Source organism: Malurus melanocephalus, unplaced genomic scaffold, assembly GCF_030028575.1.
Source record: "Malurus melanocephalus ecotype Western Australia unplaced genomic scaffold, MMel_1.1 scaffold_90, whole genome shotgun sequence".
NCBI lineage: Eukaryota > Metazoa > Chordata > Aves > Passeriformes > Maluridae > Malurus > Malurus melanocephalus.
Genome location: NW_026623322.1, coordinates 1,308,581 through 1,324,300, shown reverse-complemented (window position 1 = coordinate 1,324,300; position 15,720 = coordinate 1,308,581). Strand labels below are relative to the sequence as shown.

At 41.6% G+C, this 15,720-nt stretch overlaps 1 protein-coding gene across 2 annotated transcripts in view; it reads right to left on the bottom strand.

Moving 5' to 3' along the window:
- CARMIL1 (capping protein regulator and myosin 1 linker 1) overlaps positions 1-15,720 on the bottom strand; it is a 189,946-nt gene that overhangs the window by 4,196 nt on the left and 170,030 nt on the right. For both annotated transcript variants that reach the window (XM_057368331.1, XM_057368330.1), the window contains exons 32-36: positions 15,052-15,158; positions 12,385-12,817; positions 7,205-7,283; positions 4,187-4,417; positions 824-958 (exon numbers count right to left, since the gene is read on the bottom strand). In XM_057368331.1, the coding sequence (XP_057224314.1) occupies positions 824-958; positions 4,187-4,417; positions 7,205-7,283; positions 12,385-12,817; positions 15,052-15,158 (985 nt within the window). The remainder of the gene's footprint in view (positions 1-823; positions 959-4,186; positions 4,418-7,204; positions 7,284-12,384; positions 12,818-15,051; positions 15,159-15,720) is intronic.

Genomic DNA, 15,720 nt, shown 5'->3' with positions numbered 1-15,720 from the left:
CATTAGGTAGCTGCCTCATTTGTCCCCGTTCTACACGATGAAAATCTGCTGTGAGAATGTGAAAGAGCACCCCTTTGGTTCACAGTTTAAGTGAGGTGAATCACCTCATATGTCTTTCTTGAGGAGAGACCCAGGAAGGAAAACATCTCACACCCAGATTTCACACATCATCACYTGTGCCAGTTGAGCAACATTTGTGTAACTACTCCTCCACATATCCTATGCTAGCAGAGGAAGCTTTTTCTCCTCTAAGAGCCAACTCAGGACAGGAAAATGCACCAGCAAAAGTGGAAATCCAGGGTATGCRTGAAAATCTGCAAAGAGAAGATAGMAGCCTACTGCTGTGCATGAAAGATACCAAGCCTTGCCTGGGCACACAGAGAAGGGGAGGTGACTCAGTCAACATGCAGAGACCCCACAGAAAGGAGGAGAAGCAGAGCGGTGGGCTGGCTGCAAGAACAAAGTCATGGYTGCTCCCCTGGAAACATCAGCTGAACCACAGAGCTGCATTTCACATTGTTGTGTGACCAATATGAACCAGCATCTTAGTTCAGACCAAGCTAACCATAAATATACATGAGTCCCTTAATTGTTAATAATTACATTATTAATATCAAGGATTAATTGTTCACTTGATTTGATCAAAGGAAAATGGGTGGAGGAGATGCTGAATAGGTAATCAGATGCATTTTCCTTGCTCTTTGTACCTTCAAATGAATAATTCTCTTCCCCTTCCAAGTGAAAACAAATCAAGGAACAATGACATATTAAATTTGACTAGAAGACTGTCATGGTGGAATAAGAGTTATAMCAACACTCCTACCTTCTTGAGAAAATGATCTGGCTGAGGGGCTGCTCTGACCATCCTTTTCTTTCTCAGAAGGAACTTTCTTCAGCACCGGTGGAAGTAGGGCAACTTTTGGGGAACTGGGGCCAGAGGGAGACTCTGGAGCATCCTCTGTGGAGTACCACAAACAAAGGGGTGAGAAAAAGTTCTATTTGCACTGAAGCTCACAGAAACAGTGCTGTTTATGATGGGCCAAACCTTAACACAATACACAAACAAGAAACAGCCAGAACCTGTGTCAGAAAAAGAAGGATTTAGGAATTCACATTATGTAAAGAGAACAAATKATATGGACCTCAGTCCAGGTGAAAGACTTTAAACAGTCGAAGACAAGATCTAAATTTCAGCATTATTAACACATACTGCTATTGTAGTGCAAACAGAAATCTGTGGGACCAGCTGAATTAACTGCAAGACATAAGTATGCAAATTGTAAAGAGCACCTGAAAAAAATTTTGGATGAATTTTTGGAAATATTTGTTCTAGTTATATTTTTATTGTCCTGAAACATAATGATCAATTTAGATGTCCTGTTTCACAGTTATAAGGCCTAAAAGTAAACCAGGGAAACAAATGACATAAAGAGCCTTACAGAACTCTGTACTTCCACGAATAACCTCCCAGAGCATAACACAAGGGCATCTGTACAGACTTGCTAAAAGGAAAAATACTTCCATTTTTTGGACTGTGAGAAAATCTGAAACTTAAATTTAAATCCACAGTTTAAAACTGTCTGGATATCTTGTTTCTTTAAAAGGCTTATGTAAGGCAAGTTGACAACCATCTTTACAGTCCTTAGAGGAAGACCTTTTTAGTCTTACACTAGACAGCCCTCATTTGGATAGTAGGGAAGTACAGCCACAGTGGATTACTCAAACTGCTGTTGTGTTTGTTTCTCAAGGAGTTAACAGTGGCATATGTGCACAACAGAGGAACTAGAAAGATACAYCAGCACTGTCAGAAAAACAAAAGGAGCGCAGAGTCACCTGTATTGCATATTTGTACCAAGTATTCATTCAGTTGGATACTAGAAATTAATAGAAATTTATCTCTGCTGAGGAGCCAACACAAGGAGTGAATCTTTTTACTATCAGTACAGGAAAGGATGAGTTTCCCATATGAAACTTGGTATGAACAGATACAGCAATTCTTGGACCTTCTCCATGCATTTGATATGCCTCAGAGGCCACTTGCTTTGAAAACTCAATATCAACACAAGGATGAGCACAGTGATTGGCAAACAGAGCTAGATCTCGACTTTCAGTCTCTGACAATTTGTAGATATCCAAGCCATGTACCTCTGCACTCAGACCATTTAGCAAAAATTTGCTACCATTTGTTTGCCTGCACTGCTGGAAACAACAGCAAGAGCAAGAGTGAGAAAGAATGATGGCTTGCTTTTTTTCATCACATTGCCTGGGCATCCTTAGGCAGTGGGTTACTACAAGTACTAGGAYAGAAATTAGACAGCAACAGAGCTGTGTTGCTTTTACTATTGATCAAAGAGCTGGCTTATTAKGGGTATTAATTACTCCCTTGTGTTAAACCCACAGTAGGCTCTCTCTGCAGGAAACAGGAGCTGGCAGAAACAGACAGCTCATGTCTTTCTGACATTTAAGACTTTGACACAACTGCCTGTTCGACAGATTAAGCACCACCAAATAAGCCATGCTTTCCTGTTGCATTCATCTGCATGAGCATCTTACCTGACATTTCTTAATTCAATGACCATTTCTAAAATGGCCAATAAAATAAATGGAAATCCACCTAAAGTCTGAAGATGATTTTGTATTTGAATAACATTCTGCCCACTGGAGTGCAGAGACTAAGTAATGCTCAGGTTTCACATCAAGGGCAGGGAAGAGGGACATCCCTTTGACTCCTCATCCTTACCAGAAATTACRTCATTCTAAGGTCAACAGAGATTATGGGAAAAGTCAAGAGGGCTGCAAGATCTTACAGATGGCCATGMTCACATTTTTCCCTCCCTAGCAGTWAATAAGCTGTATTTGCYGTAAGATACWTGGGAAGTCTGTAACTGGCKTTWAATTCCCCTCAACTGCAGTGCCTGTACTTTGGGAAAAGGGGGCTGTGGCACCGGCCTATTAAACAGGAGACAGACAAATGCATGGGAGAACTGCTGAAGCATTTCCCACTACTGGAAACCTTCAGATAATATCTGGCCAGGAGGCAGCCTTGCAGGGTTATAAAATCACAGTTACAATTACTTTCAGTCAAAAGTAATAAGGAAAGAAACAAAGGCTAAACAARGAAAAATACAGAGACAGGTGGTTTGTGCAAGTTCTTCAGAATAACAGGCACTTACTTGAGGGGCTAAGAGCAGCCTGCTACAAAATCCCAAGGACTTCAGTATTTAGAGCCAAGTGTTTAGAGAAAATACATTTATTTGTGTCAGTACTACTATAACTGGGCTTTGGTACTGAAGTAGCTTTCCATGCTCACCTCTTCTGTGAAAGCAGGCTAACTCAAAACAGCTCTGCCACTACTGCTTCTCAYAGTTTACTACTGAGAATCACAGATAAAACCATTTTAATAAGTTTATTCGAATTAGGGCAAAATGAGGTGGAAAATAAGGATTTGAGTCAAGAGCAAGGCACTGAAGAACCTGTCCCTTTCCATTTAACTTCTGTTTGTGATGTGGCCATGGGTGTGTCCTCCGTAGCTGTTGTGGGTTTAAACCTGATTTTTCCCAATCCGAGTCACGTGACCAAAAATGTCATGGTTTGGACTGTGCTAAAAGCCAAAAAAGTACTGCACCTACGACATTCTCTCCCTTTCCCCCACCGGAGAGGAAGAAGGGAGAGCAAAAGCCCAATTAACACGAAAATTTATGACTTTCAGATAACATAACATAATTGAGAGAAAGATATGTACGTGCTCCAGAGAATGGTCAGAGAGGCTGAATAACTTAAGTTGCAAAATAGATTTATTACTACAAACTACTAAGAATACTAACAACCTAAGAACTACATGGCGGCCGCCCCTATTTTGTTTTGAATTTTTCTTAAGTACAAGACAATACGCCATCACAGAGGTATAACCAGCCTGTGCAATTGGCCCAGGCCTGGTGGGCAGCCTGTCCATCAACCTCAGAGCCATGATGGATTGGCTTTAAAAGACAGGGGGCAGGGCTCCTTTTGCTGGAGAAGAAGGAGAAAGTTTCTAGAACTTCCTCACAGGAGCCATCTTTGTGGTTTCTTGGTCCCATMCCCCCACCRCCAAAAATCGGACCAAGTAAAACCATGACAGTAGCCCACACAAACAGCACTCAGAGGTGCCCAGAGCTGGGGGTAACAACTGCCCAGAAGAGCTCCTCACCAGTACGAGAGGCAGAGCGTGGTTTCTGTGGCACCGTGGGTCGTCCTGCCAGGCTGGGCTTCGTTGACTGCAGTGGGGGTTTTGGACTAGTCGGTGTATTGGAAGAACTTCTTGCCTTTGCACCAGCTTCTGCCTTTGGTTCAGCTTTTGAATTTTTTTCTGATGATGCTGAGATGGAGTCGCYTTTATTCAATGCAAACCGACTCTCTGGAAGGGTCTGTTGTTTAGGCACTGAAATAAATAGACACATAAAATAAAGTGTGCTGCAACACAGAAGGCYCCATGCACAGGTATAGTGATGTGGAAAATACCAGCACAAACTAACCAGTGCACTGCTATGTGACTATGTAAGATCCCTAATGTCTTATCTAAAATCACCAAAAGCATCTAAACCTGCTGATTTTGACATGTGTTAAGCTTTGTGATTCAGCTGCCCAAGAGGACAATTGCATGTCCCCCTTTTTAATATATTTGGGAGGATGGCTAGCTGGACCTTCATATTTCTAGGAGCAGATGGCACAGCCTACCTGCTGAGAAAACAGTGATGGATCAGTGGAAAAGGCAGCTCTTGACTGTTTTGTGTCTCTACAGACTAAAGGTTGGGTTTCCAAGATCAACAGAGAAATCCTGGCCCAGAAAATAAATCCCAAGTGTGCAACCAGCAGGCTACTTCTTTTTATTTGTTGCTTTTAGCATGCTCTAGAAGAGATTTTGAAACTTAGCCCATATCAAAGTATGCTTTATACAGTATTTTGATTTGTGTAGTAACACGGTACATGGATTACAGTTTCCACACATTAGTAAGTTTACCAACATGTTATTTATCCCAGACAAAGACCAAGGTATTTAGAAACAAATTTACAGTGACTTCCAAGCAGTAAATCAGTTCCATCTAGCTGAACAAGCTGGTAGAAAACCTGCTGGACTCCAGGTTGCTAACAAGCAAAAATCCTGCCCTACTTTCCTACTCTGCAGCTTTCAGGAGGCTGAAGGCTTTTATYTAGCAGTTTCAGTGATAATCTTGGAACTTTTATGTTAGGTGGGGCTTGCAAGAGTCATCACATCTTCAGTCTCAGAAGAGAMTTTCAGACTAACTGAAATGCAGACTGGTAGCCTTGGCACTTGGCAAAACCAAGAGTGTGCTCACAGACGCTGTCTTGACCTACCTACCTGCTATTCCCATTCAGAAATGCCACAGAACACAGAAGTGCTGAGCACAGACATTCTAAGGGCAGTGGGAGGAGGGGAGTGTTTATACAGTTTGTTGCAAGCCARTCTCTGGGATGTTTTTCCAGCCCATGGAGCTGTTTTCCAGCCCAGCTGGAGTTAAASCCTGGCAAACCAGACAGCTGTGTGGCGCATACAATGAGCGTGAGTGCGTGACAGGGAGAGTTTGTGTCTGCACGCTTGAAATACTTTCTTGCTGCAAGTGAAACAGCAGGACACCTCCTGCACCTGAGTGTGTGCATGTACAAAAAAAGCAGGCAACATTCAGAACAAAGCAAGGAATAAAACCCCCGAAACTTATTGTCCTTCTGCACTGCTATCTATAGTTCTCCTGTAACAATATTCAGCAATTTTCCATTAACTTTCTTTCTTGTCTTCCTGACCTCAGGCCTTCTAACATTATTAGAACACAGTAATTTAAAATAAATTAGCCCAAGCCAAAGACAAACTGTGGTTGTAACAATGAAGAGGAGCCTKGGGGAGCTCTCAAGCAAGGGTGGTAAAGAAACAACTGACAGCTGGAGGCCAAAAGGAAGGGGCAAGCACAGTGCAATATGGTGGGGCTAAAATGTGTCATATATAGAGACAAAGACCAGAGAAAAGTTGAGGTCAGCYGCCCCCAGCTATTTTAATGCCAAAAGTGCAGASTATCTTTGCTYTTCTGACTTCAGTATGCTGTCATCWAGGGACACATACAGTCCACAAGGTCCTCCTCAAAACATTAGCAGGCTTTAAGAGCCTGATTTATAGATTATGGCATGCTTTGAAAACTCTTTCCAAGAAAAACTTTAGAGAGACATAAAACTTCAAAACTGGTATCTGAAGTGCTCAATCAAGATGGTCACGTTTGGATTTTGATTTCAGCCTGTTTTTCCAGCCTTGCTTCTGTATGTTTTAGCAATCCTGTGTGCCAGGCTTGCAAGATACCACCACTGCTGAGAAACCAGACCAGGATTTCCTAGTTCAGACCACCCCTTTCATGATTACACACAAACCACCAGACCTGAATCCCTTTTGAAGCCTTCACTGGCCAGTCCCAAATGTATACAGGGTAACCAGTCTGTCAACTTGTCCTGGATGGCCACAGTGTGGCAATGCCACGTCAGGGCCCGGGCTGCAGCTTGACCAGTGCTTGGAAAGATGAGGTGCAGAGGGAATCAGTGCTGTAAGCACTGCAAGGCTGGACACCACTTTGTGCCCAGTGGAGAGTTGCTTTGTGCACGTGGTGTCCAGGGGCCTTCACAGCTTTGCAGACAGCCCTGGCTGCAATCAAGCCACGTAAATCCTGGGAAGAGCCAGCTGCCATGGACTACAAGTCAGGACGGCTGACAGACCCACAGGACTCCAGTCTGCTGAAAGTGGAGGACTACTCAAGTTAGTATACGCTGACTTAAACCATGAAAACTGGTCATATTTTGGTCCTCAGATATATTGAGCACTTGCACTTTGTGCACAGACATTTCTTCTGGTTCTTGGGTTGAGTTTCAGCTTTGCTGATCCCATTAAAAGTCAGYCTCCTCTCAAAGGCACCCCTGGCACCTGCACCAAGTACTTTGTCTCCTGTGCAGCAAGAATAAAGAGTGAGCCATAAACTCAACCCTRGAGCTGACTTTATGAGAAGTGCCATCCATAGCACAAAATGTGAGCTTGTTTCTAATGCTTTTCACATTGTGTAAGAGCCTATTCTGCTTAACCAACTGTAGACATTMATTCTGAAGWGGGAAGTGAGATTGTGGACTTCAGGCATTTCGCATTTTCTTGGAAATTTTTACCAGGAAATTCATACTGTACCTGTACCACTTCCATCCAGTCGTTCTGAGCTCATTGTTGTGTCAAAAGATTCCCTGGGAGTTGTGTCATTCCCAAGTTTCTGAAAGATTGAGAAAAGCTCTCATATTAGTAATATATCTACAATTAATATGACTTGGTGGTTCTATTAAGAAAAACCCTCTAATTTTGAAGCCATGAAGCAGAGAAATCAGTGCTAGTAAGAAATGGTGCATTCTGTCTTTATTTCAGGTCTTGGAGAGCTAAGTGGGAAGAAAACAACACTGGTATGCAACCAACACTGCCACATGCCCATCAGAGCTGCAATGACACACTGCCTCCTTTGTGACAGGTCCTCTAATGTACAGGAGTTGAAACTGAAGATGTCAGCTGAAAGCAGCCACTTCTCCAAAGACAGCTCTGTAGCTAAAAACTTCTTGTCTAACTTTCAAATAAAAACCTTTTTCTGAAGATCTAGATTTTGAATATGACTGCTGAATGGATCATATGCTCTTCTACACAAAAAAAACCCACTTATTTTAGATAAAACTGCAACTACAGAAATAGCAGTGCTCACATATTTACAGGATTTGTCTCAAAACCAACAGACCTTACTGAAAGGTGTTTAAAGATACCCATCACAAGCACCTCTGGGTGCTCAGCACCTCAAAAGGCAGGGGACTTGTGGTTTATGGGCTGGTATTTTGCCCATCTCTATTGTCAGAAATAGGTTTACTAACATCTTGGCCTCAGAGAAAAAAAAAACTGAAGTGCCTTTTGTCATGTCATAGCTAAGTGAGCTTGAAACCTGTGTATTCACCAGGAGAAGCTTAGACGTGCAGCACTTGTAAAAGCATCAGCCTCCTTTTACTGTCTMACCTACTACCAAAGCTTAGGCAGAAGGACAAATGAGAGGATACAAAAAGAGCWCATAGAAATAAGTGCAGGATATACTGAGACAGAAAGCCTTATAAAGATAAGACTAAGGATAAAAGTGACACCTTTTTTAAACTGTAAGAGTAGGGATAGACTTGTGCAGGCAGGCAGCTTCAATCTTGATCTTTATTTGCTATTGCAAGGCAGCATGGCAAGTGACTTAAATCAAATGATTTGTTCTGATGATGCATTTGGTTGTATACCCACATGCATAAATCATGCTGATGTGTTCAGGTCACTGCTACTACTGCTCCAACACCAACTCTGACTGCCCCAGAGCATTCAGAAATCTCCACCACGTGCCACAAACATGACACTGCCCTTTGCGGGGGTTATGATCTGAGGGACTGCTAAGTATAGCATGTAGTTAAAAATGGGACAAGAGGAAACATAGGAAGGAAGAAAATTATTACAGGTAGCAGGAGTGCCTACCTATTACAGAAAAATTGATGTATTTAGAGTGAAAACAGTATTTCAAGCACAAGCAGAAAGAAATTATCTCCAAATATCCTTCTGGCTGTGTGTCTTGTGGTAACACAATCCAGGCATTTCAAGGGACAACAATTTTGGGGAGTGATACAGAAGACAGCGTAGTTTGCCTCACAGATTTAATGATACCTCCACTTTGTTCATGTAATCTCACAGCTCCTAAAACAAAGCCTCTCTTCAATGCAACAAAGAAGACAATAGAGATACTGAGTGTTTTTACCATTCCTGTATACGACCTGGCAGTGTGATGTTATCTCCCAACCTCTCCTTTAAGAACAGTTGAACATTTAAAATGGCACACTRCATTAATAATCATTAAACTTCCTGGGCTGTAAARCMACCTTKATACAGATGTAATTCTCCACTCTAAGGGCTTATATTTTTACAGGTTTTAAGTGTAAAATCATTTGTATGTTAAAAAMCAYRTGTAAGCCAAACAATAAAGTCTTCYGGACAGATRCACTCYAGAAATGCTGTGACTTGTAGGGCCAGAATATTAAATTAAGGTGCCCACATGGACAAAACAAAGTCACCTCCAAAGTGAACAGAAACATTAAAGCTCTATACTGCTGAGTGGAAACTCAGTTTTTATTGCCATTTCTTCACTGTTATTCATATTTTGGCTAAATTCTCACCTCTCCCTATAACATTACATCCTTCTCTGTAAGACTGTCTTGGCTATRTATTTTTAAAGGGAATGCCACTCTCCTCTTACTGGATTTTCTTCCACACTTTGGGAAAAAAATGCCTTTTTTTTGGCAATCGTCTTCTCATGGAATATAAATTCTCATGAACTTTCACTGAAAAGCTGATTTCCTGCTGTAAATACTGAATATASATGCATAACACTTAGCTACAGTAAATGACTTAGGAGAGCTGTGTGACCATGTGAAACTAATTTCACTGTAATTCCTTCCTCCCTCTCTAGTTATGGGACTACTGGGGAAACATGACCATGTACCGAGACAAGTACCAAAGCCAGTGCTGGCACCTATCAGTGCAATATTTAGAAATGCAATTAAAATGTGGGCATGTTTGGCTACTGACTGTACACACATTACATACTGCTTATGCTCCCCTAAGGCTTAGGCAACACTAAACACTGGCTGCAAAAATTTACCCTGAGTAAACAGACCAGTGCAGGTGAATTAATCATGTAGATAAATCATGTTCAGGCTCTATTTTTAATAGGAATTCATGCAAGGTTGGGAAACCCTGCAGAGTTGGGTGCCATTGAGAAGGAATAAACAGGATATGGATGGTGGTTTGCTCATGGGCCTTGCTCCAGGTATTTAAGAATCCAGTGTACAACACTAGATGGAGCTAAAAGATCTTTTTATGTGCGCCCTGAGGCAATGATCTGCAAATATTTTACCATTAGTGCCAATTCCCACGTTGTATTCTAAGCAAAAGAAAACAAAAATGCATTTACCATCTTTCCATCTACTGTGCACCTGCTCATGACTTCTATCTGCAGCAAGACTGTAGCAGGGTATGAATGAAATAGTAAATTCCTTCTGGCTTTGTTTTCATGTAAAATAGCTCAGAATATAAGCAGCCATCTGTACCTTAAAGGAAAATAYAATTTTCTATCATGCTGAAATACTGATAAATTTGAAGATTTTAAGGAACTTGATATCACAACCATCCTAAACAATGTAACAGTGGGATGCTGTCTTCTGCAGTTCAAGCATCAGGATACTGTATGATTTTCACCTTCATGAGTATCATGAATTTAAATGCAAAACTAAATTATTCGATATTGTGATCTAGGGTGAAGTATATGAAAAATGCTTCTGAGCAGCAGCTCAATTTTGAGTCCTCTGAGCAATATTAAGAATGGATAACTCAGTACTCTGCTGTGYACAGATTCCTATTTCAGTTCTGTTTTCTTGTCACTCTTCAATAYATGTATGAAGACATAGTTTTTCATTCGATAAATATAAATTTGTACAAAAAATTAGATCARTAATATTATTTCCTTGTAATTAAAACGGAAATAAGAGGACTAACCTTTCCAGCCAGTAAATAAGCTAAGTGTGGTGAAAAAAAAAACCCTAAAGCCTGGGAATAGACAACAACTTTTCCTTTTGATTGATGAAATTGAAGTTTCCAATTAATGTTAAAAAGCCTATCAATTGAGGACTTTTATTCTCCCCACTAAAAAAAACATACATGCTGATACTCCATCTCAGTCATGTCCTTCCAGATTTGACTCACTGTAGATAACAAGTGTTAAGAACCCAAAGAGCAGTAAGTGTATACAGTTAGGCAGTTGTAAAAATTCATATAATCAGGAATATTTTGATATTTTATAAGTTACAGTAAGGGCATTATTACAGTAAGTCTTATTCAAAATAAGATGGTGTTTTATTTGAAAACTTGGTGCTTTAGGCATCAATGAAACYATTCATGGGCATTACTTAAAACCAACAAGAAAGGTGGGAATTGGTCATTTCTTTAGAAAAACTATTTTTGCATGGAGGATCCCTTTAATGATCCATAAACAACTGCATTAATTTGAATCTGCCTATGACAAGACTCTGGTGTCTGCCAGAATGGCTCACACATCATGGCAAGCACCACAAGACCATGAAAAAAGGTAAAAAGGAATTTTGGGTGCTTTGTTTGGTCCCAGCAAGASAACACTGTGTGTGTTAAAGGAAGGAAAACACAGTAAAGCTTGAGATGAGCTTTGTTGAAAGGTAACACCTTCTAAATTACAGGGGACARTGGTGGGAATGGAGAATCTGCACATGGAAGAAGAAGACAGAAGTGAGAAAAGGCTGATTCCTTGGTAGTTGTGAATTATGCCAATTGCAGCTGGCAGGAAGCAGAGGACAATAATGGGGAAGACCAATGGCAAATGGGCATCAGGCAAAAAGAGGCCAGCACAGAATGTTTTGGTGGAACACAAAGATTTTTCACTTTGCACATTCACAGAGTGAAGCAGAGTCCCAGGATCGGCACTTCACAGAGTGAAAATTACAGAGAGTTAAGGGAATCTGGACAGGCAACTGGAAATATTTTTTTAACAGCTTGTTTTCTTTCAGTGTTAGTATTTGAAATATATAAATCAAAAGCATAAAAATAATTAGTTGTACAAAAAGGGCATAAACATCAAAAAGTGCAACAATAAARGTATATGCCAAATATTGTAAACAGTGACTGGTAGTCAGTTTTACTTCTCTGCATGGAATATATAATTTAATTTACAGTAGATCACTCCATCTGTCTATGTCACACTGCGAAAGAGCAGGGTACAGAGAGCTCCCACTACAGTTAACTCTGCCACATACCTGAGGTACTGGTGTGCAGGGGGCACACAGTAAGAAGCYTGTCCTGGTTTTACCTTTTCTAAAGCACAATTCCAGTGTGCACTGGGAACACATCACCTATTGTGTAGAGTGGAGATGCTGAGGTGGGCTTGCTAGTTGGCCCCAAACTATTCTGTGATATGTGCAAACAATTCCACGTCCTCTCGTGTGTTTGTGATAAYCTGACAAGAAGTGCAAGGGCAGGTGTCACCCCCTCCACAAAGGGAGAGAAAGCACAGGTTAAGGGTGCAGCTCCTGCTCCACATGTGCACACTGTGTGTGCTCAACCACCACAGCAGAGTGCAACCCTCTCTCAGGAACACCACAATCCCTGCTGGAAAGCAGGACCGATGTGTCAACCCCCAGCCACCAACCCTTGCAGTCCCAACCCACCTCTCCTTTAGACACGTAGCTTTTGTTCATTTTTTTTTAACAACCCCAAAGAAATCAAATTGCTTTCACCTTCTGAGCAGAGGCTGCTCTCTTCTCCTGCTTGGCTTTCATTTCTGCCAGAAGTCCACTGCCCATCACTTGCACACCGTACCTCCGGCCGCCCTGGGGGCTTCCTTTGCTGTCACCCCTCTCAGCTTTTGTCACATCATCTGTCTGCACCTCCTCCAGTGAGTCTGGTGTCTTTAATTCCTCGGACCTCTCTGTGCCACCGTTCTGCTCTGCAGGCTTTGCCTCCTTCTTGCTTGTGTCTAAAGCTGGACTTTTTGCAGCAACCTTGGGCGAGGAGGGCTCTTCTGTCACCGACACGGTCTGGGGGCGTTCAGATTTGGAGCCTCTTGATTTGATTAAGTTAAGGAAGCCACTTTTCCTTGAGTCCCTTTTCTTCTTCTCATCACCTGCTTCACTGGGCTCRCTGCTGTCTGAACTTTTAGTTGATGGTCTCCTAAAAAAGACACAGACATTACAAACTTTCCCTCCTGCCATTACAAACTCCCCTCCTCCCTTTTTTAAGTAGTGCCAAGTGACTTCTTCCAKGGAAAGCCAATCTTTTGTTGCCCTAGGCCCTTGGACATCTTTGCCTAGTGTGTCTATATTAAAAACTGGACAATTAGCACTGATTATACCATCTTGAGGGTCCCTGTGCTGCTTTGTTTCATCTGCACYGGACATCCATCTTTTTCCAACCCCAGACAACGCCAACCAAGCTGTCTATGAGCCTATATATTGGGTTTGCATGGCCAGGTTTTGGGAGCAGGGGGTCTACAGGAGAGGCTTCTGTGTGAGGAGTGCTCCTGCTGAGGGGCAGCAAAGACAGTGTGAGATGAACTGATTGAAGCCATCATTCCCTGTCCACCTGTGCCACTGGGGAGGAGAAGGTAAAGAGAAATTGGGAGTGAAGTTAAGCCCTGAAAAGAGGGAGTAGTGGGGAAAAATATTTTTAAGATTTGGTTTATGTCACATTATCATACTCTGATTTGATTTGTAATATATTAAATTTTTCCCCCAAGTCTGTTTTTTCCATGATGGTAACTGGCAAGACATGTCTCCCTGCCCTTATCTCAACCCACAAGCCTTTAATTTTATTTTCTCTCCCCTGTCCAGCAGGTGGGCAGCTCTCGTGTGCACAGGGTCAACCCACCACAACATACAATTTCACTCTGCTCCATTTCCAAGCATGCTACCTGTGGTTTGTATCTGCCCATTAGTAAAAGGAGAACTGATCTAGGCACATGTTTAACACAGCTTTTGGGAGATCTTGTTCCTTAAGGGCCCTGCTTGAAACAGGAACTAGTTGACACCGCCAATTTCTCTCAGTAAGGAATGCAGAGGCCACTTTCATAGTGCAAATCATCCTCAAAAAAACCCCAAAAAACTCCACAACAACAACAAAATCCAAAAAAATCCAAAACAAACCAGCAAAAAACGACAACAAAAACAACCAAAACCACACAAAAACAAACAAACAAAACACTAAAAAGAAAAAGAAACACAAAGCCCAAAAGAACAAAGCAAAACCAATCCCTAAACAACACATCTTCCACTAAGATTTTCCAGAGGCATCTTCTGAGCACAGTATTCACACTCAAAGGYAAAGCTGRGCACATAAGCACATACACACATCTRCATAAAAGCAYCCAAACTWRGAGGAGAGCCACTGTGTCCCAAAYAAAGATCCTCAGCAAAGAGCATGGCCAGGGATGGGCAAACAGGGATGGTGCAAGTTCACAGGGACACCTGAAATGAGCAGCTGGCAGGGACCCAAGGGAAGCACAGGACAATGCAAGCCTGTGAGCACCCCAAGCTTAACCCAGCTAGGACATTTTTCAAATSACAATTTCACGCCTCCACATAGTACACCACACATGGCTGCATGTGTCACTATGGATATCTATAAMTCAAAGTGACTTTAAAACATAAGCTTTTCCTGACACAGCTATCCACCAGGTAACACTTACTATTTTCCTTAATGGATGCCATGTACAGCACAGAAAGGGTCATTCCAAATTGCCTGGAAATTGCCATAACTTTTTCATTCAGTTATGGAATCATGGTGTGCGTGCACGTGCACAAACATGCAAGAATTCAAGAACATCTACAGCATGGTGCTGTAAATATACAGCCAGCTACAGAGCAGCTGCATAAACTCTAAAAGCCACATATAAAGCTGAAGGAGACATCTTTCAGTTTAACATTTTGTATAAACCTGGAATACTACAGATTTGTCAAACATGTCTTTCTTGTATTTCAAAACCAGCACAAATCTACTATGAAAAAAGTCATCTATGAAAACATTGTACCCAACAGCAGCCCCCACTAGAGAGAAACACCCGTGTGTACAACGAGCACTGGGGAGACTCTCAGCCAATACAAAGCTCTGCTCCAGCTCTAATGAGCTTCACTGAAGGGTAAAATGAAGTCAACTGAATTAGCAAAATACACACTCGTCATTAATCCCTCCAACATAGTATAGTAAAGCAATTTATTTCAATATAGCCACTTTTAAGGGCAGGWAATTGAATTCACAATGTCTTGACTATTAAGGTGTTTTCTGACTTTGACAACAGCAATCCTGGATATTGGGAACAGGAGTCAAACACAGCTTAGAAGTGCTGCTTGCCCAGCTACCAAGATGGACTTTTTAAAAAAAAAAAAACTTCTGGAATTTTTTTAACTTACTTTGAATCCATTTTTGTCACTTTCTTAGTGAAAAATTCATCCACACCTTCATCCACTCTCCCCATGAGGCCATTCTGATCCCCTTCRGGTGGAACTCCAGCAGACACCTGACAGAAGAAAAAAAGTTTCTCTGATATATAATAATCTAACCATATGTGCTCCAGTGGTAAGAATTAAGATGTTATAAAAATTATGTGTGCCAACCAAAGCCCAGTGCAGACAACAGAATCACCACTGGAATTTTCCCTCTAGCCAGGCCAGCTGATGCATTACATCAAATGAAAAGTAACCCAAAACACCAGTGACAAACTGCCTGCTGCAATGCATGAAGCCAGGGATCAAATGCCTTGGGCTTRAGAGAATAGAGCACTAGGTCAGTTGGACAAACAAAAAAAGCAGAAAAAATAAATCCTGATCAGGTGGAGACCTGAAAGTATTTTCAACAGCCAGTTGTTTCCCTGTTTGGAGAAAAACCTATGTTCTGCATTTTGGACTTAGAGATTTGGAAACAAGGCTCCAATAGGCTAACAGAGCTTTTTATAATGGAAGTGCAGAGTCCAGGCCTTCCAAAAGCAGAAACTCTAAAATAGAGAATCAGGTATTCCACTATAGGAACTGAACACAGACTTTTGCTCAATGTCTGAAAACAGCAAACTGCTCCCCGTCTTT